Source organism: Ictalurus punctatus, chromosome 19, assembly GCF_001660625.3.
Source record: "Ictalurus punctatus breed USDA103 chromosome 19, Coco_2.0, whole genome shotgun sequence".
Classification (NCBI taxonomy): domain Eukaryota; kingdom Metazoa; phylum Chordata; class Actinopteri; order Siluriformes; family Ictaluridae; genus Ictalurus; species Ictalurus punctatus.
The window spans coordinates 9795900-9821158 of NC_030434.2; the positions used below are offsets into that span (position 1 = coordinate 9795900).

At 40.2% G+C, this 25259-nt stretch overlaps 1 protein-coding gene across 1 annotated transcript in view; it reads right to left on the reverse strand.

Moving 5' to 3' along the window:
* Positions 1–25259, reverse strand: part of LOC108279435 (thyrotropin-releasing hormone-degrading ectoenzyme) — a 191164-nt gene that overhangs the window by 44531 nt on the left and 121374 nt on the right. The window contains exons 7-8 of the mRNA XM_017493685.3: positions 17540–17677; positions 5849–5914 (exon numbers count right to left, since the gene is read on the reverse strand). Of these exons, the coding sequence (XP_017349174.1) occupies positions 5849–5914; positions 17540–17677 (204 nt within the window). The remainder of the gene's footprint in view (positions 1–5848; positions 5915–17539; positions 17678–25259) is intronic.

Sequence of the window (25259 nt, forward strand, 5' to 3'; positions counted from 1 at the left end):
TACTTGACATGTACTTACTTGCATGTACCATACCCACCAGTAAACTTGCCATGCCAATAGCCTCCCATTTTTAAATACCAAAATAGCCACTCTAAGATTTTTTTTACCATAATTTCTATGTATCAGCCATTTAGAAAAATTTTTCTCTATAGATAAATAGTATTCGTAGCAGTTACTGAAAACTATACTTTAAGATAATGATAATATGCTGAGACTTTAAGGGGTTAAAGGTTTTAATGTAATTCAAATAGCATATGGTTCCTTCCAAAACAATCTGCTCCCTCTACAGTTGAAAGCATTATTTGATTTGGCATCTGCTTGTTTTGAATCACTAACAGTGAAAGACAGAGGTTTAGAAAGGTAGCCAACAATCTTCTCTCTCTCTCTCTCTCTCTCTCTCTCTCTCTCTCTCTCTCTCTCTCTCTCTCTCAGCTATGCACTGCATAGATGAAATTCCTGTGCTACAAAAAAACCCACAAAAATAAATACAAACACTTGAACAAATCTCTCACTTCCATGGCCTGCATTCTCCAGTCCCTCCTATTCACCTAAGCATTACATATCAACACATGAATGGCAAACAAGCAGACGTAGGCAATTTGAGGCAGCAACCAGGAAATCACATTCTTTTTTACAAAATAATCATACCCACCATACAATACTGAAAGGAGAAAAAATCTAGCAAAGACACCATGCACGTTATGTGTCCACAAGAGCAACATTTACCCTGTGTTGAATACAACCCCAAATAATGGCTCCCTGTGCCTTTAAAAGCACAGCAGGTATATTGTATTCTGCCTATTTGCCAAGTGAATATATGTTATGAAAGTGTAAAAGCTCACATGTAATATTTTTAGGAAATTAACAAGTGAAAGCAATCTTGTCAGATTTTAAATGAATTAAATTGATTACTCCAAGCATTTCATAAAGTTGCAGTTGATTTTACAGTCCTGTGCCAGGACATCATAAAAAACAGGAGGCAGCTTATTTGATTTGCCAAGCTGTCCAAATGCATCACTGTGTTTGTCCAGCCAATGCAAACATGTTTATTTGTCAGACACTAGCTAATGAGAGCACAGCAGCAAGAAAGAAATATGTCAACCAGTAGAGATTTTCAAATATTGTTTCCATTATGACAGAGAAAAACTACAAAGGCAACCTTATTTGTATTGAAAATGTGCTGCAAAACTGTTGCACACATTGCCTTTGAGTTGCAGAGAGTGACAAACCTGTTCCATTTAAAAGGGAACTCAACGTTACTTGAGCTTCATGCAGTGGGAAGCAACCTCACGTGAAACTAGTATCTGAAGTCTGTGTGAAATCACACCTATTTATCGGCCTACCATGGTCAGGTGACATGGCATTTCGTGTGGCGCGTGATTATAAAAAGGCGCTTGTAAACCATGTCAGCAGCCTTATTATCTTCAGCAAAGACCGCATGTTGGTTGTTTGTGTGAACACTCGTAAAAACTCTTCACTTACTCTCTATTAAAAAAAAAAAATTATTATTTACTTTTCGGTCCCTCCACTCTTTGTGAGTATGAGTCAGAGAGAGTTCAGGAAGTGTGTTACTCCTTGCTCTGGTTTTATTACCGAGGGGGACAGACACACTTTCTGTATCCGGCAGTAGAGCATGCGGCGGCAGCCCTTGAGGGGGCTGAGTGAACGCATTGTGAACGCTTCATAATTAGGCAGCTCTGCTCTCTGCTTGCTCTCAGCTGAAGGGAGTTGGGTTTTGGAGTCTCAGGGCTCCTGGGGATCCTGTATGGATCTGGAGGTGGAGCCGGAGACAATCTCTTGCTCTGTTGTCCGGATCTGACTCTCCGCTTCCGAGTTTTGGAGCCCCCAGTATTACTGTAGCCCCCCAACCCAGCCAATGAAAATCTGATAGTTTCCCTACAGTAGAATGTGGAAAAGTTAATGTCACTAAAAGACCATCTGGCAGCATGTAAACTACAGCCAAAAATGTCTCCATGGGTTCTGTCCACTATTAAAAAGGGCTGCTGGGTCCAGTTCAGAGCTCGACCCCTCTGGTTCAGAGGTATGCTCACCACAGTAGTCAGCACAGAACAGAGCCAATGTTAACGCAGGAAGTAAGATCCGCCTTGGACAAAGAGGCCGTAGAACATGTACTCCTTTCTCTGAGGGAGGGAGGTATTTACAGATGTTATTTCCTGGTTTGCAAAAAAATATGGTAGTGTGCAGCTAATTTTAGATCTGCGTTATGTGAACCGTACTCTTTGAACATACAAGTTCAAAATGTTGATGCTTAAACTTATCGTTCCACAGATTCAGGTCAAGGACTGGTTTGTGATGATAGATCTAAAAGATGCATATTTCCGTATAGAATATTGCCAAGTCACAGGAAGTTCCTGAGGTTCACGTTTGAAGGGTTGGAGTCTCTTGCGACTCCAAGGCATCCAGAAACTTGGATAGTAAACATCGAGATGCTGTTCTCGTGCACATGAGGAGCTTGGGGCTCAGGTTGAACCCCAATAAAAGAATGCTTTTCTAGGGGTTATATGGGATTCTATGGGATTCTACTACAGTCAGGGCATATCTATCCCCAACACATGTAGTTTCAATCCTATCAACATTGAGCAAGATAAAGGTGGATCTGGGCATCCCCTATAGTCTCTACAAGAGACTGTTCTGGCTTATAGCAGCAGCAGCCAATGTCATACCGTTGGGCCTACTGCACGAGACCGTTTCACTCCTCCTGCACCATTAGGGCTGGATGCCATGGTACACACGTGACTGAGGTCATGTCTGTATGCCTTTCCCCCAATCGTTCTGCTCCCACAAGTTCTAGTGAGAGGTTCCCCAAGAGCGTCTATGTCTGCTGCTAGTAGCACCTTATTGGCCAGCTCAAATAGGGTTCTTGGAGATAATATCCCTGTTAGACGCTACTCCCTGGGAGATTCCTGTTCACAGGGATCTACTGTCTCAAGCCAGATGGTTGATTTATCACCCTCAGCCGAAACTATGGGTCTGCCACTGAGGGGCACCAGCTCATAGATTCTGGTCTCTCAACCAAGGTTGTACAGCCATGTTGAATGCTAGAGCACCATTCATGAGAAAATTTAATGCATTCAAGTGGCAACTTTTTGTCTTGTGGTGTGAGGAATGTCCGTTAGACTCAGTAAAAAAGGTGAGAATTTTCAGGAATTTTTGGAAAACGTTTGGAAACACCAGGGTCGACTGAGAGTGTTTTAAAGAGAAATTGCAGTTTTCAGATCTATCTGATTAATGTGGACGTAACCCAAATCTTTCCTGAAATTGACCTGTAATTTTTATTTATTGTGCAGTCCAGGCTTTGTAATTAACAATGTGTGTGACTCACAGGGGTCATGTAGGAGAAGGGGAAGGCTGTATTTCTGATCTGTCTTGTCATATGTAAATACATACAAGTCTTTATAGGACTTTCAGGTTATTATAATCATGAATTACCACTGTACATAATCAACTTTGTATTGAATGATAAAGCCAGTTACATTATGTGCAACTGGTTGTTAAATGCTACTTTATTTAAAATAGGAGAGTATGGCAAGTGGTGTCAATATTGCTTCAATGTATAGAGGCCATCACCTTTCAATTAAACAGAACATAACAAGGGAAAAGCAGGCATGCGCTAGATAGCACACTTCATAGCCAAAACCATGTGACCATTAAAATTTTATGCAATTATGAGTTTGTGGAAGAGTGGGATGATAAAAAATATAGGTCAGAAGATTTGCCCTGTAAAACAATGACTACGTTTACATGGACAACAGTAATCTAATTATTGACCTTACTCTGAGTAAGATAATGTGATTAAGGTGTTTACATGAGTTGCTTTTAGAATACTCCTTTCATGTACCCGTCGTACATGTTATAGAACATAATTAGATTAACGGCACACGTCATTACGTCACCGCGCCACGCCATCCGACGTCCCTCCAGAATTTCACGTATCAACATACAGTTCGTCTTCGTTATGGTACCATATACAGTTTTGGGTGTTTTTATCTTTTTTTTTTTTTACGAACGCTTTAAGTGCAGTTAATTATTTGTCATGCTGTACGTGCAAATAGACAACTGCTTGAAGCCGTGGGCTCTGTCCCAAACCGCGTACTTACCGTCTATATAGTAGCCCAGATACATGTATTTTTCCCCACTACAGGCCTATCGTAGGCAAGTACGCAGTTTGGGATACGGCTGTACTATCTTGTTCGCTGTAAAATGTTGACCACTGCCGTGTTTGATCGTGTCCTGTCGTAAAATGCGGTGAAAACTCTCATACGAGGTTAATAATGTGATTAAGGTGTTTACATGTCTAATACATGCCGATAATGCAACTAAAACAGTACTCCACATGTCTTAATTTGATTAGTGCTTACTTCGGGTATGACCTTAATCAGATTAAGGTAATTAAAAATTGCTGTTTACATGGAAGTTTCTTAATCAAAATATCGTCTTAATAGGGTTAAGAGTGGATTACTGTTGTCCATGTAAACTGACTGTGTGCCAAATGTAACCATTCAAATTACTTAAATTCTTATGAATTTAAAGTGTGACATCTGAGCTAGATTAAATAGTGAGCATGATAAAATAGTGGTTACAAAAATAGTTTGAATTATAAATGTAAATCCTATTCTCTCTTCACTATAACCAAACAAATCATTGTAGTTTTTGAAGAAAAGAAAAAAAGTCCCAAAATGAATAACAGAATAGAGAACTAAAAGTTTAAGGTGTTTAATTAGTGTTCATTAGTGTGTTGTTGTTTTCTTCTTGTTGTGACTGAGGATTATCTGTTATTATTATCTTATTATCTGTTGGAAACACTATTAAGTCAGCAATCAAATCAGAATGTCTCATACATAAACAGCTTTGAGCAATAGCAGTAAAACACATGCAAATGAGATGTGTTCATACTAGAAAAAAAAATTCTTTAAGAGTCTCTGAAAATTATTCTCAGAAACTGAATAAGAAAATGCAGATTGATTAATTTTGATTCAATAAATCTTAAGTTAAAAAAACATAATTTCTTATACATTAATGAGCCTGTTTTATTAATGTTGTAGAAAATAAAAAGCTGTTAATCTCAGCATAAGAAAAAAAAATGGCTGGGTTATGCATGTAACTCTGTTCCCTGAGAAGGGAACGAGACGTTGCGTAAGCTTCATGCTTTGGGAAGTGCCCCATGCCTCTGGGCTCATTTTGAGGGCGTCACCTCCTCAAAAGTTTTATCCAAAGAGGATGTGTATGCTGCAGCGGGGTGGTCTATGCCGCACACGTTCATTCAGTATTACGGCTTGGACATGGATTCCACCCCGGGCTCAGGGGTCTTGCAGTGACCCTCAGGTTTGGACCTTTTTGAACAGGCCATACCCCCAGTATGAATGAGTGGGTATACTCATTCCTACAGCGTGAAGCTCACGCAACATTGAGTTTCCTTTGATAGGGAACGTCTGCGTTACACATTTAACCCTGTTCCCTGAGAAGGGAACAGGACATTGCGTGGCTTTGTCATACTGGGGTTTGCCTTTGAATTGCATCTTTTCTTCAGACAATAAAAGCTGATGACATGGTTTACAGGTGCCGTTTTATTGTCACGCAACGTGCGAAATGCCACGTCACCTGACCACAGCAGGCCTATAAATAGGCATGATTTTACACAGACTTCATATACCGGTCACACACGAGGGCGCTCCCCACAGTGTGAAGCTCACGCAACGTTTAGTTCCCATTGTTCTCCACCAACACCTGGCGCAAATTGGGTCTTGAAGTGTATTATAAGGTCATAAAAAAGACAGACAATTAGTAAATGAGTGAGATTTCAAATGAAAGATGCTTTCTGTTCACTTACATTGATGCCCTTCTGGAATACAGCTTGTCCCATGACATTTGCCAACATGCGGATCAGTGCAGCTCCCTGCATATCAACACACACACACACACACACACACACACACACACACACACACACACACCACAATTTATAATGATCTATCTCTGATACATTAATACATATAGTATATGGCCAAAGGTTTGTGGACACCTGACCATCACACCCATATGTGGTTCAAAGAAGCCAAAACCTATTCCAGCATGACAATGCCCCTGTGCACAAAGCGAGGTCCTTGAAGACATGATATGCCAAGGTTGGAGTGGAAGAACTCGAGTGTCCTGCACAGAGCCCTGACCTCAACCCCACTGAACACTTCCGGGGTGAACTGGAATGCTGACTGTACCTCAGACCTTCTCAAATGACATCAGTGCCTGACTTCACTAATGCTCATATGGCTGACTGAGCACAAATGCCTACAGCCATCCTCCATAAGTAGCGGTTATTATAACAGCAAAGGAGGAACTAAATCTAGAATGGAATGTTCAAGAAGCAGGTGTGATGCTTAGGTGTCCACATACTTTTGGCCATATATAGTATATTTTGAATAAAGTCACACATCATTTTCACACTTCTGTTCATTTACTCATAAAGCCTTTATGCAGATATTCTGTGTACAGTCACCCTTTCCTAATTATGTCTTCACATACTCACGGTCTCCATAGTAATTTTTGACATGTTTGCTTAAGGTGAGAACACACTTTGCAGTACATGAGTCTGTACCGTGTACACTTCATTTACTTCAGGCTGTAGCAATAACAATGCTATTGCAAGATATTAACAAAACGAAATTCTGTCCATCACTAAGAGTGCCATATAGAGAGAACTCAGGGCTGCATCCCAAACCGCACAACGCCTACACAGTAATGAAACCAGTGGCGCACTGACATGGTACTGGTTGGCAAAATAAAGGTACTTTTTGGCAAAATACATTACCTTTGCTTCTCATCAATCAAACTCTTGGTCAATTACCAATAATCTTTAGAGTTATTATTTGGCAAAATATCTGGGGTTTTTTTCTTCTTTAGTTTTACACTGTACCTATGAGGTTAATGTGGTTAACAAGTAATGGAGTCTTACCCAACCTGTATTGTTTGCTTCTACCAATTCCCAACCACCAGCCAGCTTTCCCCCATCAGGTGACAGGTACCAATCAGGGAAGGTGCAGGCTATCATGTGCTTCCTCCAAAGCATATGGAGCCAGTGAACCTTATATTTTTAAATAGAGCAGCACAACATAATTGTAGGAAAGTCCTATCTGCTCTCCTCAGCTTACACAAGGTCAAAGAAGACAACAATTGCTAGTGATGCTGTGATTGACACGAGAAAGAGTATGCCATCCCTTCCACCTACAGAAAATTTTGGTCCATTGTTTACAGACGGCCAGCGATTTGAACTCTCAATGGCCGGATGAAGATCTTCTGCCGTGCTACTCGTGAGGCGATTATCCTGAATTTTTTTTAGTAAGTGTTTGCTTCAAACCACAAAGTTATTCACAATATAGGCAATGATATGATTTACAATCCCCTCCAAAAATATTGTAACAGCAAGGCCAATTCAATATTTTTTTTTGCTGTAGACTGAAGACATATGGATTTAAATTCAAAAGAGAAATATGGGAAAAGTTTACAATTTCAGCTTTTATGTATTGGCATTTATATGTAGATGTGTTGAATAGCATAGGACATAGCTACGTAGTTTGTAGGCGAGCAAAAAATATTGGTACATGTGACTGACAGGTGTTTCTTGCTACCCAGGTGTGTCCTGTTAGATTGACTGCTTAAACAATGAATAGCACTGACATCTACTCTTTGTTTTACACCTGCATTTGTTGTTAAAAAGGATAGGCCAACAGGAAGATCAGAAAGCTGTCTATGGAAGAAAAGCAAGCCATTATGAAGCCATTTGGCCAAATGGGTTAGCCAAGGAAAACAAACACCAGTTGATGGCTACGACATTGTGAGAGCTGTGAAGAAAAACCTAAAACAGGGCAGGGGTGAATGTATGACAATCAACCGTTCAAAGAAGACCTCAAAAGCAGAAATATAGAGGCCATACCACAAGCTGCAAACCACTCATGACTCATCAGTAAGAATTAGAAGTACAGATTGTATTTCGCAAAGGAATTCAGAGATGAGCCACAAAAGTTCTGGAACCAAGATTAACCATAACCAATGTGATGGAAAGTCCAAAGTATGGAGAAAGAAAGTATTTGCTCATGATGCAAAACATACAATCTCATCTGTGAAACATGGTGGAGGTTGAGCCATGGCTTGGGCTTGCATGGCTGTTTCTGAAACAGGCTCACTCATCTTTACTGATGATGTAACTCGATGGTAAATCTACAGAAACAGCCTACAGTTAGTCTATAGAAACAATCTGTCTTCCAATTTACATAAGAAATGCATCCAAATTAATCAGGAGGAACTTCATCAGGCAGCAAGACAATGATCCAAAACACAATGCCAACTCAACCAAGGACTTCATCAGGGAGAAAAAGAGGAAGGTTTTAGAATGGCCAAGTCAATCACCAGACTTTAATCCAGTTGAGCAGCATTTCACCTAGTGAAGAGGAGACTAAAAAAGAAACCCGCTGAAACAAACAACTGAATAGGCTGCAGTAAAAGCCTGAAAAAGCATCACAAAAGAAGAAGCCAACAGTTTGGTGGTGGCAATGAGTTGCAGACTTGATGCAGTTATTGCAAGCAAAGGAAATTAACTATTAAGTGTTATTTACTAAAATTTACTTCAAGACTTATCTGTTCCAATACTTTTGCTCACCCACAGTAAAAGTTGGGTGGTCTGATACAAAAAGTTGTATGTTTTATGTTGTTTAACACATCTAGATGTAAATACTAGGAAATAAAAGCTGAAATCCTAATATCCTCATATCGATCTTTTGATCTCAAACCCAAATGTCTTTGGTGTATAGCACAAACAAATATATTGGCCTTGCCATTATAATCGTTTCAGAGGGACCTGTATATATATATAGTAATATGACATATAGTATGACTATCATCTTTAAAGATGAGAACTTAATCATGCCATGCAGCTGAATTTATTTATTTTATCGAAGCAGCCATCTTGTACAAGCAGAATCACTTTTTTCCTTAGTGCTGTTTCATATCATTCCAGCCCCAGGCCCTGCCACTCACTTTGAATATAAATTTTTAAATACAGAGTCTACATGCTGTTTTATGATTACAAAATCATTTATTTACAAAATTATATTATTTTGCTAAGCAATGTTGTTTGAGCAAGCAAGTATTTGCGTCTCTTCAGATGTTGCTAACTGGCTAAAAAAAATTCTGTTCCCTTTCAAAGGGAACTTCGACGTTGCATTTAGCATAACAGTATGGGAAGCGCCTTGCACGTGTGACCGGTATCTGAAGCTTGTGAAAAATCATGCCTCTACTTATAAGCCTGCCATGATCAGGTGACGTGGCAATTAAGCGCGTCGCATGATATATGATATATATATATGGCACCTGTGAACCACGCCGCCAGGTTTATTATCTTCAGCGAGACTGCATGTCTGTTGTTTGTGTGACAAAAACACTTCATTTCTACTCGATATTTTCTCAAAATCTCTAAACTTTTCTATCCCTTTTTTAGAAAAAAAAGAAAAGAAATGAAAAGAGAGGGAAGTAATGAGCAAGAAAGAATTCAGGAAGTGTGTTACACCTGCTCCCGTTTCAACACGGGAATAGTGCACACTTTCTAGGTGAAGTATCTAGGGATGTAGCATGCGATGGCAGCCTCGAGAGGCTGCGCATGGAAACGCCTACTTTAATCAGCTCGGTTCGCGACTCGCGCTCTTCGTGGAAGCCGAAGCGAGTTGGGTTTCAGAGCCTTGCGCATCTGGGCCGGCCGCTGCCGAGGCAGCTAGCCATCTCAGGTTCGGGGGATCTCTTATGGATCCGGAAGAGGAGCCAGAGGCGAGCGCTTCTCTATCTCTTGCTCTGTCTTCCGGGTTCGGCTCTTCGCTGGATTTTGGAGCTCGTGTCGCGCAACTCCTCCTACCGCTATGGAAAGCCAAAAGGGGGGAAAAGTGGGGGAAAAAAACCCCACACACAAAATAATAGTAATAATTCCTCTCTGACTCCGAGGAGCCAGAAGGATGTGCTAAAAACTGAGAGCAGCATATAAAGAGCTGCTTGAAGTGATTACTAAGGCTGGATGAGCCTTTTTCTCCCCAGTGAAAGTAAATCCCTCACACTGCAGAAACTCCCCTTTCTTCCAGAAGTACATGACAAGATATCAGGCTTCTGGGGGAAAACCATGCATAAGCCATATTTATAACCCCACGATGTTGGATTATTCGGCCATTGTGGGGAATAAACGGCATGGCTATTTAGCTGTGCTGAAGGTGGAGGAGGCGCTTGCGAGCTCCATCGGCGGCAGGTAATTAGAGGGGCTGGCTTTGCCATCCAAACCACTGTGTAAGGTCACCGTGGCATTGGTGGGCAAGCCTATGCAGTAGTAGTCTTGCTTGTGGGTCACTGCCGACAATGACAGTGTTGCAGGCCTACCAAGCAGACCTACTGAGTGAGCTTGACATATGGTGGCATTCAAAAAAGGCAGTTCCTTCCCTGTTGTCTCGAGCTCACCCGGGCATCCACGAGTAGAGCCCGGGCTAGCACTAGTGCGAGGGAGACTCAGAAGGCGAGTATGGCAGCCCGCCAACCCCCGCAGACAGCCAGGGGAACCAGCGGCCACAGTCGCGGTCTGCTACTAGGCCTGATCTGAGAATGGTCATAAAGGCCAAGCAGGCAAAGAAGAGCGGTCCTGAGGGGCTGTGGAGGGACGTATCAGGGGACATGAGGTTGTTAGGGCAGGTGGCCCCCAGTGCTACTGTAGGGCCTCCCCTAGCCAAGGCGGTGCCCAAGTTTTCAGTGTTCTCTGGTCAGCGAGCTGTCACAGGGCAACGAAAAATCTGATTATTTCCCTCCAATAGAATGTGGAATAGTTAACGTCACTAAAAGAACATTGGGCAGCGTGGAAACTACTGCCAAGTGTGTCTCCATGGGTTCTGTCTACCGTAGAAAAGGGTTACCGGGTCCAGTTTATAGCTCGACCCCCCGGTTCAGAGGTGTGCTCACCACCGTAGTCAGCACAGACCAGAGCCCGACGTTAGCGCAGGAAGTAAGTTCCCTTTTTGGACATAAGGGCCATAGAACATGTACCCCGTTCCCTAAGGGAGGGAGGTTTTTACAACCATTATTTCCTGGTCCGCAAAAAAGTTGGGAGTATGCAGCCAATTTTAGATCTGCGTCATCTGAACCATACTCTTCGGACATACAGGTTCAAGATGCTGACGCTCAAACTTATTGTGCCACAGATTCAGTTTGAGGACTGGTTTGTGACGGTAGATCTGAAATATGCATATATCCACATGGAAATATCGCCCAGCCACAGGAAGTTCCTGAAGTTTGCGTGTGGCGACAACACATACCAAATTCAGGTTCTTCCCTTCGGGCTAGCTTTATCCCCTCGCACCTTCACAAAGTGCATGGATGCAGCTCTGGCTCCCTTGCAACTCCAGGGCATCCATGTACTAAACTACCTGGATGACTAGTTAATTCCAGCACAATCCATGGAACAGGCGGTTCAACATCGAGATGTTGTTCTCGCAGACTGGAGGAGCTTGGGGCTCAGGTTGAACCTCAAGAAAAGTAGGCTTTCTCCACTGCAGAGGACAACTTTTCTAGGGGTTATATGGGATTCTACTACGATGAGGGCGTTTCTATCCCCACCATGTGTAGGATCGATCCTATCAACTTTGAGCAAGATAAAGCTAGGTTTGGGGATCCCCTCCAGTCTCTACGACAGACTGTTGGGCCTTATGGCAGCACCAGCCAACGTCATACTGTTGGGCCTATTACACATGAGACCGTTTCAGTGGCTGAAAAGTCAGGGGTTTCATCCGAGGATAAAAACTCTGAGAGTAATCAGTGTCATGCAGTGATCCCTATGTGCTCTGAGTATTTGGAGTATTTCGTGCTCTCTAGGGGCGTCTCCTTACCGCAAGACGGTAATGACAGATGCGTCCCTCATGGGCTGGGGTGCAGTCTTAAATGGCTGTCCAGCTCACGGTCTTGGAGCGGCCCTCATCTGGAGTGGCATATAAATCACCTAGAGATGCGGGCCGTATTCCTAGCATTGAAATTCTTTCTTACTCAGTTGAGAGGTCACCATGTGCTAGTTGTATCAGAAAACATAGCGGTGGTCTTATATATCAACCACCAGGGAGGGTTACGTTCACGCCCCCTGTTCAGGCAGGTGCAACTAATCCTTCTCTGGGCAGAGGGAAAGTTCTTGTCTCTGAGTGCAATGTACATTCTGGGCAGCCAGAATGTAGGGGCAGACATCCTGTTGAGGCAGGGGCTGAGGCCTGGGGGTGGAGGCTCCATCCACAAGTGGTGGAGTCCATATGGCGGAGTTTGGACAAGCGGAAGTGGATGTGTTCGCCTCCGAGGAGACAACACACTGCCCGCTGTGGTTCGCCCTCACTCCTCCCGCACAATTGGGGCTGGACACCATGGTGCACACGTGGCCGAGGTCACGTCTATATGCCTTTCCCCCGATCGCTCTGCTCCCACAAGTTCTAGCAAGAGTTCGGAAAGACAGTCTATGTCTGCTGCTAGTAGCACTTTATTGGCCAGCTCGAATATTGTTCTCAGAGATAATATCCATTTTAGATGGCACTCCTTGGGAGATTCCCATCTGTAGGGATCCATTGTAGACCCAGTGAACTGCGCAATAGCTACAGTCCTGGAGTTCTGGACATTTCTCAGTGGGGTTGGCTCCTTCTACAATCAGGGTTTTCGGCCAGCCACGCCCCTGTTGATGGAGCCTCTGTGGGGCAAAATCCTCTACCTTTGAAGTTCATGTGTGGTGTCAGGCAGCTGAGGCCCATCTGCAGACCACGCATACCTTCCTGGGACCTTTCTGTGGTACTGGAAGGTCTGTCAGGGGCCCCATTTTAGCCCTTAGAGTCAGCCTCTGAGAAGCTTCTGACTATAAAGGTAGCTCTTTTGCTGGCCCTGACATCTCTCAAGCAAGTGGGAGTCCTGCAAGCTCTCTCTATTGCCCCTTCCTGCCTTGACTTTGCCCCTGGATTAGCCAAGGCCTTCCTGTATCCTAGGCCGGATTATATTCCTAAAGTGCCTACATCGGCTGCCCACCCTGTGGTGATGCAGGCTTTCTGCCCTCCTCCATTCCTCACACCGGAACAAGAGAGGATGCACCTGCTGTGTCCAGTAAGGGCTCTCTGTACTTACATCCACCGCTCCGGCCAGTGGCGTAAGTCGGAGCAGCTGCTGGTCTGCTTTGGCGGCGACAATAAAGGTGATGCTGTGTCAAAGTAGCGCATCTCTAATTGGATAATGGAAGCAATCTCTATGGCTTACGAGGTGCGCGGTCCCACCACACCTCTGGGCATAAGAGCTCATTCCACTAGGGCGGTCATCTCCTCGAAGGCTTTGTCCAACGGGGTATCCTTGCGGGATGTGTGTGCTGCTGCAGTATGGTCTACACCACACACATTCTTTCATTATTACAGCCTAGATATTCATTCCACCCCGGGCTTGAGTGTGTTGCAGTGACCCTCGTGCTTGGGTCTTTTTGAACAGGCCGTACCCTCGGTATGACTGAGTGGGTATTCCCGTTCCCATACTGTTATGCTAAATGCAACGTCGAAGTTCCCTTTGAAAGGGAACGTCGGGGTTACGCATGTAACCCTGTTCCCTGAGAAGGGAATGAGACGTTGCATAGCTCTGTCATACCACGGCAGGCCTGTGAATTTCGTCTTCGCTTCAGATAATGGAGGTTGGCGGCGTGGTTCACAGGTGCCATATATATATATCATGCGACACGTTTAATTGCCACGTCACCTGATCATGGCAGGCCTATAAGTAGAGGCATGATTTTACACAAACTTCAGATACCGGTCACATGCGCAAGGCGCTTCTCATACTGTTATGCTAAATGCAAAGTCTCGTTCCCTTCTCAGGGAACAGGGTTACATACGTAACCCCGACGTTTCTCTGAACCAGCTGTCTCCTTGCAGTTAGCCATGTCACCTATTGCTGAGTTAAACCAAGATAAATCATGTCAGAACATTTTCCACCCTTAATGTGAAATTACAACATAAACAAATTAAGTGAAAAACAATCAAAAACATTTTTAGAGAAAAATAGGAAACATTTAAAAAGTTACAAACCCCCGGTTTAAGTGTGCACACCCTTTTATAATTGGGGATGTGGCTGTGTTGAAACTTTGAAAGCTCTTTGTGGACCATGGATTCATTCGATTTCTGAAGCCATGGTCCACAAAGAGCTTTCAAAGCATGCATTGTATCTCACTTGTTGAAAGGTATCAATCAGCAGAAGGGTATAAAAGAATTTCCAAAAGACTAAATGTACCATGGAACACCCTAAAGGCCATCATCAACAAATAGAGAAAATGGAGCACCACAGTGACATAACAAAGAACAGGACAGCTCTCCAAGGCAAAAACTTACTGGGGGCTACCAAGAGAAATCTGGAAACATTAATGGAGCAGCAGGATTATCTGACAAGTACTGATAACTCTCTGCATGTGACAACAATCTAAGCTCAACTAAATAACCCTAAACTACGTGGCAAAATGTGTTATGGTCTGATGAGACCAACTCCAAAAGGTATAATAATGCCATAACTCCAAAAAAGGTATGTTTGGTGCAAATAAATAAAAATAAAAAACACCACCAAAATAACATCATACCAGTGGTGAAGCATGGTGGTGGCAGCATTATGATTTAGGGCTGCTTTTCTTCTGAACTTTGGCTTTTATCAAGGTGGAGGGAATCATGAATAGCTACAAATACCAGTCAATTTTAGTACAAAACATTTTACAGCTTACTAGGCATCTGCTCTCTTTTCAGACCCAAAGCATATATCCAAATAAGATGTGAACAAAGGAATGGCTTAACCAAAAGGAGATGTTTGGGAATGACCTAACCATAGCCAAGACCTGAATCTAACTAACATTTTGGAGGGATCTGAAGCAGGCTGTGCACAGGAGATGCCCTTCAATTTGATGGATCTAGAATGTTTTTTGCAAGAAAGGGTGGGAAAATATTGCCAAGTCAAGATGTGCCACGCTGATAGACTCTTACCCAAAAAGACTGAGTGGTGTAATAAAAGCAAAAGGTGCTTCAACAAAGTATTAGTGTAGGAGTGTGTACACTTATGCAACTGGTTATTGTAAGTTTTTTATTATTTTTTTTCCCCCTAAATAAATTCTGATTGTTTTTCACTTTATTTGTATACTTTGCAAAGGTAGGAAAAGATCTTATGTGATTTATCTTAATTTAATTATTTTACTTCACAAAAACCTGCCATTTTAACAGGGTTGTGCAGACCTTTTATATCCACTGTATATATCCTTAAAATAAAAGTAAGTAAATTAACAATTTCTTCTTTTTGTATGTGTGAGGGGGAGTGTGATCTGTTTATTGCACCGACACTCCCCTGAGGCTGACACCTTATTCTGTTATTCAAGCCATTCCTCTTACACAGACATGATAAAGAATAGATTTAATTGAACTATGGTCTTGTTCACCTGCAGGCAGGAAATTTAAATCATTTCACTTGGAATGGCACTATGATTAATTCAGAGTGCATTTAAATTTGAGAAAATAAAGTAAGCCCAAGTGTTTGATCCAGTCATATAAAAATACAATACAAAAATATATTGTAATGCACAACTTTCTTCAAAAGTCATGAATATAAAGAAACTGACTCACTAATAAGCTTTATCTATTCTGAGACATTAAAGAGTGTTTGATTTTTTGGGTGTGGATTGTCACTCTGTAGTGGTGTGTAATATATACTGTAGGTTCCTAAAATTTTACTGGTTAGAGAGAAAAAAAATTACAATGTATTGGAATCAGGAACCATTTGTACAGCTGCATTATTGTAGCATGTTTTGTTTCTTTGGATTACTTCAAAACAGTACTTCAAAAGTTATTATTGGTGTAGACTAGTTTAATGTTTGTCCTACTACTGTTGCTGTAGTTCAGCATGTATTGTTTCTTTAGCTTTCCTTAACCTGTGCTTTTTTCCCCCGATCTGATTTGCTCTATCTGGTTTGTAGTCACATTTGAGGTAAGCATGTGTAGTGAGGATTTAACACAGAAATTGCACCACATATGTATCTATGCACTTAAAAACTATTCAGAATCTGTATAAAAGTTATGCATGAAGGTTGGGGCTTGCCAAAAACAGAGCTGTGTGTGATGATGACCCATTTTTCTTACATAATATAAGCTAAAGGAGCAGTTTTCAATCCAGCACCACTGTCTGACAGTTTGATGTAACCACAATGTTCTGGATACAGCATCGTAATCAACTCCACAGTCAATTTTTTATTTGTATAAAATTATGAATTAAATTAACATGAGCTTACCCTTTAAACCATCAGCATGTTTTTGTTATAGGACAGCACATTGAACACTGGCATTATTTTATTAATTCAGTAATTCACAATAATTCACAATCCCATGCACACATTATGATTTTGAGACCTTGATTTAATATCTTATGACTTCATTAATTTGTACAGACATATCTGTTGGTAGTCGAGGAAAAAAAAGGCAAAATAATTGGATGTGCTGGATCAAGTGCTATTTTATTTCAAGTGGCTGATTAAGGAGGGTGGAAGCCATATTGTCAAATGAATCCAAATGTGCATTTAACTAACAAATTTTGTGAATTTGGTTGTGATTTCTTGTACAAACTTTGGCAGGATTTTTTTTTTTACTGCTGTTGTCATATCTCATCACAGCTCGGACACAGTTTCCCGAGAAGCAACACCCACTTCTAACATTGCCGCTAAGGACTACAATTCCCACACACGCATGCGCTCACCCTCCCCAGAGTTCTGATCACACACACCTGCAGCCAATCACCTTGTCCACTCACTAGTACGCAGACTAGTTTCTCTGTCGTTTTCCAAGCGAATTCTACAGTGTTTATTTGAATAAACTCCGGGGAGGGTGAGCGCATGCGTGTATGGGAATTGTAGTCCTTAGTGGCCATTTTAGAAGTGGGTGTTGCTTCTTGGGAAACTGAGTCCTGGCTGGTCTGAGATATGACAGCTATAAGCATTACAGATGGAATAATGGATACTTGCAAGAGTATCATGTTTACTTACAATTAACTTCTTAAAACAAAACTCTAGAAAAAGATCTTGCATGGAAAAAACAAACAAAAAACAAACAGAACAAAAACGTTGTTCAAAAGTTTCTTTATCAGTGAGAAGCATTGATGTGCATACACCCAAAAGTGCTGATAAATCACATTTCAACCTACAAGATTCTAAAGGCTTGTGGCCAGAAAAAAATATTATATGTATATATATATATATATATATATATATATATATATATATATATATATATATATATATATATATATAATATAAATTCTATCCCTGGCCCACAGAGCATCTTGGGGATGAGACTAATGTTAATATAACAGCACAGTTTAAACTGAACAGGGCATTTGACTTTTTTTAAAATCTTTAATTTTTATTGGGTCTAACAACCCATATGCTTTTATTATTGATGAAACCTCTTAAAGAAAATGCAGGAGAAACATTTGCCTTTTTGTAAGCAATCCAGTCGAAAACTCTTGCAATGTCAGCAGCTTCAAAAACCTCCTGAGAGATGGGATGAGAACTTGCCAAGCCATCTAGTAGCATCACTTCATGAAGAACATCAGTCAGGAACCTCTGCTTCTCCTGCAGGACACACACACACACACACACACACACACACACACACACACACAGAGAGACACACGCACACACACACACACACACACACAGGAGTTGGAATGATTTCACCTCACTTTATTATTCTTTTAATTGATATTCTACAATACTGATGTCTTCTTTAAGTATATAAATATATTCAGATAAATATATTCAGCCCATTATAGCGTTAGCAGCCCAAACTATGACAATCTAAGACTTAAATGGGGCAGGAGGACAAAATTTTAGTTCGAACAAAATATTCACTAACAGAAATCTGAAAGTAACTGACAACACTGTGTTGTTTCTGAAGTTGAAACAAGGTGACAAGAAAGGCAAAATCATTCTAAATTAAATAACTCATAAAATAAAGGCTTACACACAAATTCTAATGTTTATGTTTCTCATGTAAACAAGGTATATACAGATGCAAGTGTAGTTAAAAGTTTTAATGATATTAGGAAAGAACCAATTATATATATATATATATATATATATATATATATATATATATATATATATATATATATATATATATATATATATATATATAATAATATGTGTGTGTGTGTGTGTGTGTGCATGATAAAAAAAAATCATTAAAAAAGTCATAAAAATAGTCATAAATATATATTTCAGGAATCAATATTAAAGAAATGATTATTTTATCAATTTAAAGTGATTAATTGCCACGTTATAATGAATTATCAATGCACACAGTGAATTAATATTACTATATACCTATTTGCACTATAATGCAGTTCATCTAGCTTAGTGGTAAATATTTGCAATGTTTAACTATTTCCCAGTTCATGTAAATATGAAGAGTTCTTATACAAATCTCTCTCTCTCTCTCTCTCTCTCTCTCTCTCTCTCTCTCTCTCTCTCTCTTAAAACATAGAAAACCATGGACCAGCCTAACAATAGTGCAAAAAATACAAAAGAATGAATAAAGCCAGCGTAAAACACAAATCTACTGTATACCAATAACACTGATTAAACATAAGCGGTATGCATCAACAAATTTCTATTACCAAAAGAAACAGATGCTAATGTAGGGTGAAATTGCTTATAATACAATTGAGTGCATGGCACAGTTATCTTTGGATAATGCAACAATGTAATGGGAAATGTGATTCACTCAATAACCCAAATCAAAAGGGGAGGTTTTTCTCCCATAATTCACTATAATGATATTAGAAAAGTATATTTGTATTAGTAGTGTGTATCTTAGAAGAATGTGTCCTACATTTATGCACTGATTAATATTTGGTTTTAAACTTTGGGTGTTTCCCAAGCAAAATAAATCATCAATTCATCTAAAATGCATATATAAATATTTATAAATATTCCTATATTAAATATAGGAACTCTGTGGTGATGTTGGGATGCGAAAATCCACCTATAATTTACTTGAGCTAAAGCCTTAAACAAAAAAAAAAAAGTTTAAGTGTGTGTTCGTGCTCGTGTGTGTGTTCGTGCACATGATTGTCAATGTTTAATCTTAATGGCATGTGCCTTGCAAATGCATTTTCTTCATTTCTTGCACATCTTGCTGGTTTTTACACCCCTTGGGGTGCAGAGCAGAGATCAAACTACAGTAAAATATAACCAGGATTGACAGGTCTCAGCAAAATCTCCAGCCCAAGTACATCTCGCAAAATTCATAAAAAGACTCAAAAATAACTCCAAAAAGTCTTGCATTCAAAAATGGAGGTGAATTTTACTTTTGTTTTTTCAGTCATTATATGGTGTGTGTGTAAATGTTTGATTTGCAGTATCTGCAGTATGCCTTTTTTGTCATAGTCTTATTTTGGACACTCCATAATCCACCTTCCCTACTCCCAATCTTTACAATATAATTAAAGAAAAGGTTCTGTACATCGTAGATACACTGTCTGCACTTATACATTCCCTTTGTTTGCCATAGGTTTGCCTATGTTTGCATAAACTGATTAGAGTTCATTCTGATAATTTGCTTTTAAAAAAGCTCGTGGTGGGTGCGGACTATTTTTAAACTACACCGAAAAAGCGCCACCCACAGACTGGCATTTCCCCCAACAAACTCATTCCAAATCTGCCATAGAAAAAACCTGTCCCTGGCAACTCTGATTATAATGTTGAGTTTATGTATGTGGAGGGTGTTTGGGTGGGTGTGAGAGAGAAAGTCAGGGATAAACGAGCGGGAACATTTTCTATGGCCAGTCAGATTTGACCAGAACCCCACAGTGAAAATGTTTAACAAACTACTCAAATGTCAACAAAACCAGTTATCATTAATGTTATGTGTTCATATTCTAGAAAAAGTAATTAAAATAAAAGTTAAAGCCAGTCAGATAAGAGAAATTTGACCACAATACAACCGAAAGTTGAAAATATGCCAGGAAAGTTTCATATTTATAAATACCACGAAAAAAAAAAAACATGTGTATGAATGTAATCATACTACTTGACTTAAAGTGCTGGCAGCAGAGACAAGACCTGACCTCGGGGTCAGCTTGTGAGATTATTTTTAATTGTGTATTAGCCAACTTGTATCGGTCTTGAACTTATGTGAACTTCAGCTTTGTTACTCTGCAGTGACGTTTGCAGGAAGATAATAGTGTGGGACACTCAAGGTCTTTGTAGCACATCTTGTTCTTTAAACCCAAACACATAGCCCTGAAATAGAGATAATACCAGCTCGGGAAACAGTTTTGAAACAGTTTTACTCTTCCTCACCCATCCTCATCCTCCTTCTTATGTCTGAGCTGCATCTCATGAATATTCAATATGGTTTAAGAGGCTGCACCAATAATTCAATGATGAATAATATTGATAATGCATTTTAGCTAATGTTTTTACTTGGTCTAGTCTTAAATAACCACATATTATAAACATCTCTGGAACTTCTCTGTACAGCCGTTCTTGTGTGACTCACTTTCATGGAATAAACTCTGACTTTTATTTTGTATTCTACACATCTGTTTGCCTTATTTTGCCATCAGTAGAGAACTTGGTCACAGCAGTAAATTGCATAACAGCATTGTTTACCTAGAGTAAGCTATACATAGGTGATGCATTTGTGGAAAAAGCACTGCTATTGTAATGCTGTGGAAGGCATTGTGCTAGCATGGTTTGGGGAAACCTGTCTCCTTAGAGGGAAGGGTTACTGCACATCAATACAAAGTTATCCTGACCGATCACCTATCCTATTAGGAAACTTTTATATCCCTGCAGGGAAGAGCTCTTCCAAGATGACAATGTCTCTATTCAAAGGGCACAATGGCTAATAAATGGTTTGATGGGCATGAAAATAATATAAATCACACATTAAGGCCTTTGTAGCCACCAGATCTCTGCCCAACTGAGCACTTATGAAAGATTCTGGGCCAATGTGTTACACAGCACTTTCCACCACCATCATCAAAACAACAACTGAGGGAATATCCTTTGGAAGTATGGTGTTCCCTCTAGTACAGTTTAAGAGACTTATAGAAACAATACTAAGGCTAATTCAAGCTGTTCAGGTGTCTCAACACCTTACGAAGGCACTTGCTGTTGTTGTATGTTGTTTATTGTTTACTTGGTAGAACACTTGTACATGGGTAGTTGATGGGTAGTGGTAGCTCAGTGGTTAAGACATTGGATTACATATTGGAAGGTTATGGATTCAAGCTGCCACTGCTGGGCCCTTCAGAAAGGCCTTTAACCCTCAACTACTCTGTTGTATAAAAGTAAGTTGCTCTGGATAAGGGAGTCTGCCAAATGCTGTAAATGGCTAATTAAATAAAGGTCAGATAAATTGCAGGTCACTGAACATTTAAACCAATATTTTAAGCTCTATGTAAACTCTCAGAAAGGTGAAGGCCACTTGGGAAAATCAAGGCATTCACAAAATGTGTTGGCCAAACTGGGCAGACATCACACACAAAATCAGCAAATGGAATGAGCTGAAAAGTTTCTAACAGCCCACAACTGAGGTGCCCAAAGCTAGATACCCCTGAAATATAACAACTGATGAAGTGTGTGTGTTTATCCTATGTTGCTTCAGTCTTGCCGGGAGGTGATCATCAGCAAGGTGTACAAATAAGCAAGGACCAATGTGATAAGTGATAAATGCAGGGACAATGAGAGGGTCAGAAAATTGCAGTGGATGAACCACATAATAAAAAACAGCATAGCCAGAAGCATATCTGATTTGAATCACGACTTTTTAATAATACAGATACAGCCTACTGCATTAGATAACTGACTCTGATTCTGAGCTAGAATGGCAAACACAATCATCACGATTCAGTTGATGCTAAAACCCTGCTTTTTGTTATGCTGATGATGGGCCTCCTTCCATTTTTTCATGTGCTGAGCCTCAAGTGATTTTTGTCCTCCTCCACATGACTGCATTAAGAGCCTCTTCAACATAAGTGAGTTTTCTCTTGCTCATGTTAGGCTAATTCCTAGAACTGTTGAATTTTGTTTTAGTGAAGCAGATTCTAGAGGAGACTCTGTGTGTTGTATCCAAATTGTATTCGATATTGCTTAGTGCAGTTTGTGTAACATTTTAATCATGTCAGCAATTAGATATATGTGGTGTAATAAGCTGGACTGAAATTGCAGTGCTGGGTTCTGCCTGAGATAATGTTAAAACATTTTTTTTTCCCCCTTGCAGTCTTACATGTCGCATAACAGATCCAATATTAAATAAAGTATTCTCATTTCTTTCCATGCTATATTTAACATGTTAAAAGGCTCAATGAGTGAAAACACTTTAAACAGCTTTTATTAAGTTAGAACAAAACACACCAGACGTGACAACATGCAATCCATTATTCAAGACTATTTCAATCTACAATTGCTGCAATGACATTGCAATAAAAGTTTTTTAAAAACTCAATCACTGACATCACAAGTCAGAATCTCTGGTCATTTAATGGACCACTGAAACAAGAGCTCTTTCTTCAGGCCCATGCATTAGACATTTATTCATTCAGTTTGCTCCTAGTGGGGGTCACTGTGGAAACAGGCTGAGAAGGTCAGCCAAGACTTCTCTACTATTATCTATAATTATGGGTCAATGAAAACTATCAAGATAAAACCTTGTTAGAAGTGAGTTGGTGCAGCAACAAGTGACGTTAGTACAGTAACACTCCAGCTCCTTCTGGGGGATCCCTCAATGTTATCGAGCAAACTGTATCATATAATCTTTTAAGTAGGTCCTGCATCAGCCCTAGGTTCTCCAACCAGTAACGTACCTGATACAGCGCTAGTGGGAGCCAACATGGGGCACCCTTCTAGGTTGCCTGAATCAGCCCAACCGACTTCTCTTGAGTTGGAGGAGTAGCCGCTCTACACTAGTCAAGTCAAGTGGGTTTTATTGTCATTCCCCTATACAGATCATATACAGTGCCTCGCAAAAGTATTTTACCCCCTAAAAAAGTCATCAGATTCATCTGGATTAGAACTGACACTTACACAAATTGTTCCAGCCAGAATATTATTGCAAACCAATATGCTCTTATTTGGGGTCTTTAATCTTTTTTTTTTTTAATTGCTTGCATACATATTCAACCCCTTCAGATTTGGACTTGGTAGAACCACCTTTTGCTGCAATAACAGCTTTAAGTCTGTTGGGGTAAGTTTCTACTAGCTTTGCATGCTATTTGGGAGTATTTCTCACCCATTCTCCCTAGCAGCCCCAAAGCATTAAAGAGCCACTTCCATATTTAACCATGTGTATGAGGTATTTTTCCATATGGCTACCTCTCTGTGTGCGCCAAAACCACCTAGTGTTTATTGCCAAAATGCTCTATTTTGGTTTCATCTGACCATAGAACCCAATTCCATTTGAAGTTCTAGCAGTGTCTGCCAAACTGAAGACACTTGAGTTTGTTTTTGGATGAAAGTAGAGGCTTTTTTCTTGAAACACTTCCAAACAACTTGTGGTGATGTAGGTGACTTTGGATAGTAGTTTTGGAGACTTTCGGATGCCAAGACGCAACTAATTACTGCAACTTTCCAGCTGTGATCCGTGGAGATTTTTTGGCCACTCAAACCATCCTCTTCACTGTGCTTTGAGACAATATAGACATACATCCAATTCAAGGTTGATTCATAACATTTCCAGTTGACTGGAACTTCTTAATTATTGCCCTGATGGTGGAAATGGGCATTTTCAATGCTTGTGCTATTTTCTTATAGCCACTTCTCATTTTGTGAAGTTCAACAACCTTTTGCCACACATAACAGCTATATTCCTTGGTCTTACCCATTGTTATGAATGACAGGGAATTTGGGCCATGTGTTACCTCATATTTATACCTCTGTGAAACAGGAAGTCATGGTTGAACAATTTCCTTTTCCTAGTCACCCAGGTGTGCTAAAAAATATAAATGGGAATATACTTCAAATATATTTTTCTCATTTGAATTTATAGGGGTGCCAATAAATGTTGCCCACCTACATTTAAAAATGATTTTTTTAATATACCTGTGTTGTGATTGCAAGTGTTTTATATCCATGAGAGCAGAGTATTTTTGTGATTTATTTTTTTAAGAAACGATCAAAAGTTTAAACAATAAAGACATTTTTTCACAGCCTTCTTTGCTCATATTTACCAAGGGTGCCAATATTAGTGGAGAGCACTGTATCTTTCTTTACTTCTGTTACAGTTATTTTCTTTCAGTGATAAAAAGACATCAAGACACTTTATTATCAACATCAGATTATTTGCTGTTAAATATTTTAAGGTGAGTAATTTTGATGGAACCAAGAGCAACGGCAGCACCAGTGGTGGTAAGAAGAGTAGATTCATGCAGACACTCATGTCAGGTGATTACCCAGAGTGAAATTCCATGTTTGGTATTTAAAGGAAATGTGGCATGGAGCCAGTAGAACATTACAGACACAAAAATACAAATCAGCTGTCTGTCTCCCTTTACACATGTAATTGTCCCCATACAACATTCTTTTATGCCACTGACACCTTGTGATGCATTACTGATGTATAATGCATATTCCTGAATAGTTTCATTGACAAGCTATTGAAAGATATTATGTTTTAGACCTCCCATAAAATTTCGCAACCAGCCAGAGCGCTGTCATTCTGAACTCTCCATCAGACACTATTCACATTGCATCACACCATACCACAACTCATACCATGTAACTGCATCATCATCTTCAATTTATTAAGGTAACGTTTTGTGCAAAATTGCAGAGGTCTTCATTCTTATGGGTAAAGAGCCGACGCTGCTGCAGATTTTCATTCCAATCAAACAGGAGCCACACCTGATTTCATTTGTTTAACTGGTTTATCTTGGTCTCCAATCAAATATCAAGTGTGCTTCTTATTTGGCTGGAGTGAAAGCCTGCAGCCATATTGGCCCTTTCTGAATATGACTGGTGTAATGTCTCATAAGTTTGCATGATATTGTAGAGGATCTACTGTAGGAGCCTTCCTCCACATATAACTTCTTGATATTCTTATTTTATGGGGTGGCACAGGTCTCCTGGTGAATTCTGACTTCACAAAAACATGCCACATGGTGCGTCGCTCTAAATTCTATTCTAAATATGTGTCACTGAGAATGTG